The sequence below is a fragment of the Arachis ipaensis genome, chromosome B07, assembly GCF_000816755.2.
Source record: "Arachis ipaensis cultivar K30076 chromosome B07, Araip1.1, whole genome shotgun sequence".
In the NCBI taxonomy this organism is placed as follows: domain Eukaryota; kingdom Viridiplantae; phylum Streptophyta; class Magnoliopsida; order Fabales; family Fabaceae; genus Arachis; species Arachis ipaensis.
In genome coordinates this window covers 108,218,873-108,222,008 of record NC_029791.2, presented here as the reverse complement: position 1 = coordinate 108,222,008, position 3,136 = coordinate 108,218,873, and the positions used below count along the sequence as shown (strand labels likewise).

At 34.9% G+C, this 3,136-nt stretch overlaps 1 protein-coding gene across 4 annotated transcripts in view; it reads right to left on the bottom strand.

The window, feature by feature from the left end:
* The window catches only part of LOC107610155, a 6,177-nt gene extending 4,410 nt beyond the window's left edge, over positions 1 to 1,767 (bottom strand). The window contains exons 1-2 of one of the 4 annotated variants that reach the window (XM_021106194.1): positions 1,284 to 1,758; positions 958 to 1,180 (exon numbers count right to left, since the gene is read on the bottom strand). In XM_021106194.1, the coding sequence (XP_020961853.1) occupies positions 958 to 1,158 (201 nt within the window). In that variant the 5' untranslated portion in view covers positions 1,159 to 1,180; positions 1,284 to 1,758. Of the gene's footprint in view, positions 1 to 957 lie in introns of all 4 variants that reach the window. The other 3 variants (XM_016312243.2, XM_021106195.1, XM_016312244.2) reach the window with 3 other exon arrangements.

Genomic DNA, 3,136 nt, shown 5'->3' with positions numbered 1-3,136 from the left:
TTCCCCGAAAAAAAAAAAAAAAAGGGAAAAACAACAGGGGAAAAAGTCCCAAACAATTTGTCCCCTTAGAAAAATCAAAAATCTAGCATGGAATAGTATGAATCTAATTAGGAAGTAGTACAGGAAGGATGAAAAGTACTCAATTCGAAGCTAAGACCTCAAATGCAATACCAAAACTAAAGCAATGATCATTTAATTCCCCTCCTATAAAACCAAACCCCGAAAAAAAAAAAAAAAAGGGAAAAACAACAGGGGAAAAAGTCCCAAACAATTTGTCCCCTTTGGACTGAGAAAAATCTAGCATGGAATAGTATGAATCTAATTAGGAAGTAGTACAGGAAGGATGAAAAGTACTCAATTCGAAGCTAAGACCTCAAATGCAATACCAAAACTAAAGCAATGATCATTTAATTCCCCTCCTTCCATGAATAAAACCAAAGAAAACACTCAATGAACAACTGATCCCAAGAACACCTCAAAATACATCAGATCCAGCAATGAAATAAAACATGCAATAAACAACCACAGCTAATTATCAGAAATTGTAACTCAAAAGCAATACAAAAGGAATAATTATATTCAAGCAGCAACCTTTAGAAGCCAATAATAGTTGGAAGATCTCAATTGAAAAATATGTGCATGCGCTTAAATGATTCTGATTAAGAATTCATGCTGTAGGGTTTAAAAAATATGTAAACCTCATTGTACATATTTCAATGAGATAGGCACCAGAAAATCAATAGCAGATTAAGAGCAATAATTTAATTTGATCACAGATTAAAGTGGTGGCCAAATAGCAATCAAATTATGAACAAAAAAATTGATTGACACAAGACATTAATAAGAAAGAAAATGAAAACCATAAACAATGCAAAGATAAACCAGGTTAGTAACTCAAATTTAGAACCAGGCAATTGCGAATAGCAATAACCGTAACCATTGGTGAAGAGAATTTACCAGCCAATGCCAACCGCCTAGTCCAACGGCCTTCTTGACCACGCCTTGGAGACCAACGAGCACCGATTTCGTGCGGTTATTTCCGGTAACCACCACTTTCGTGTGACGAGGAAGCACCGAGAGCTCCTCCTCGCTGCTATCTCCATAGCTCTGTAACTGCGGGACGCCTCCATTCATGGAACCTTCCATTGCTTCAAGCATTTTTTTTTTCTTTCACTTTCAACTAAAACAACCAATTCAGCCAGTTAACCTGAAAATAAAATTGGACGAAACGAGCAAAATGAGAGGGAATGCTCCAAAATCAAATATCAAAATTACATTCGTACGGAAGATCGTGCGTTCCTGATGATTTGTGTGGGGATTTCAGCAGCAGAGGAGAGAGGATAGAGGAGAAATTTGGAAAATTCTGCAGAGAGAAAAACACAGGTAAAAACACACACAGAGAGAAGAGTGTGACTGATATTGTTTATTGGCTGTGTTGGAATGAATTCCAACGAGACAAAATGTTCCAATGAGAGGATGCCACGTCAGTACGGGAGGGTGGGCTCTTTAATCATGCGCTTGGAGGGAGCTGAGTTTACGCATGACCAACAAATACCAATACCACTTGCGGGTTTTGCTTTTCTCTAGTTACTGTTACTCCCTCCGCCTCAATATGTCAATTACCTTTCTCTCCCCCAAATTTGTCTCCTACTACTGCGACTATTATTTGTTTTATTTTATCCTTATCATAATCTTAATATACAAAACAAGAATGTATCCCACGTGAGAGTTTATAAATTCACAAGGATGTGATAATCTTTTGTTAAATTTGAAATGATTATAGTTATGGACGGGGTAAATTTTGTGTAGATATACACAAGACTCAACACTCAACAGTCAAGAACCTTGTGTACATAGTACTACATGCCAATTAAGAGAGTTGCTTGCTAGTGAAGGATTGTTTGTCCTTTATTAACATGAAGGACTTGAATGATATTGACACGTCAAAAATTTGAATTATTACTACCATCAAGTTGTGATTTAGTACGGCAATAATGTGTGGTGTGTGATGAACCTACAGTTACAAAGAAAAAAAGCACAGAAGTAGAAAATAGAGTGACTGGAATGGACGTATGTGAATCAAAAGGAAAAAAGAGAGAAATGCAGGAAGAGGAGTGGGGAGTGGCGATAATGTAAATACGAGAGAAATGGGAAAAAGAACAAAAGAAGTAGCGTAGAATGGAGATTGGAGAACGTAAACGGACACCAAAAATTTATGGGAGGGACCCATTTTGCACAAAAGGCTGTCCTTGCCGTCGGTGTTGTCCTATCCAGTCCAACACGGGAAATTGCAACTCACGCTCCTACCTCACTTTCACACTATCGAAATAAACATAGTAAAAGCACCCAATAATTAACTTTACCTTAAAATTTAAGTACGGGTACTAATAATTTGTTAAATAATTATGTGTGCTAATTTATCTCGTCTCTTTTTCATTTTTTCTTTGCTCTCCCGCCTTATTTCCAGCGCCAGTGCGCCTTATTTTCCCGCCACAAGAGCGAAACATGAGCCGTGGATCTAGGATGAGCATTTTGCACAATCCCAGATTCCCAGCGTTAGATTTCGATAAGAAAATACTTAAGATGGAATCATAATAATAAGGCTTGGTTTGGTAAAGCTTGTTGAAGAGGTATTTATGCTTTTTAAAAGCTCAAACTCCTCATTTTGTGTTTGGTAAATAAAAAAGATCATGTGCTTGTGCTTGCAGCTTTTAAAAGATCAGGATACTTTTGAAAGCATCTAAGATAGAGCTTTTCAAAGTTAGCTTGTGTTTTTCAAAATTTAAAAATCTAATATAATCTTATATGTTAACTAATTTTTAAATTTAATACTTGCATTTATGTCTATTATAATATTTTTAAATTTTAAAAACTATTTTACCAAATGCAATTGTTGTTGTTTGTGATTATTAAAAGCAATTTTTAATTTGATTTACCAAATATAAATGTTACAACTTTTAAAAAGACATCTTTTAAAAGTTAGCTTTTATAAGCTATTTTTGAAAAGTAAAAATTTTACTAAACTAAGCCTAAGTGAAACCCACAAGGCTGTACAGATAATAAGGAAAGGATTTTTTCAGATTTTTTTTACTCTATTATTTAGTAAAGTGTAATTTTTAGTTTATATTATATTCTT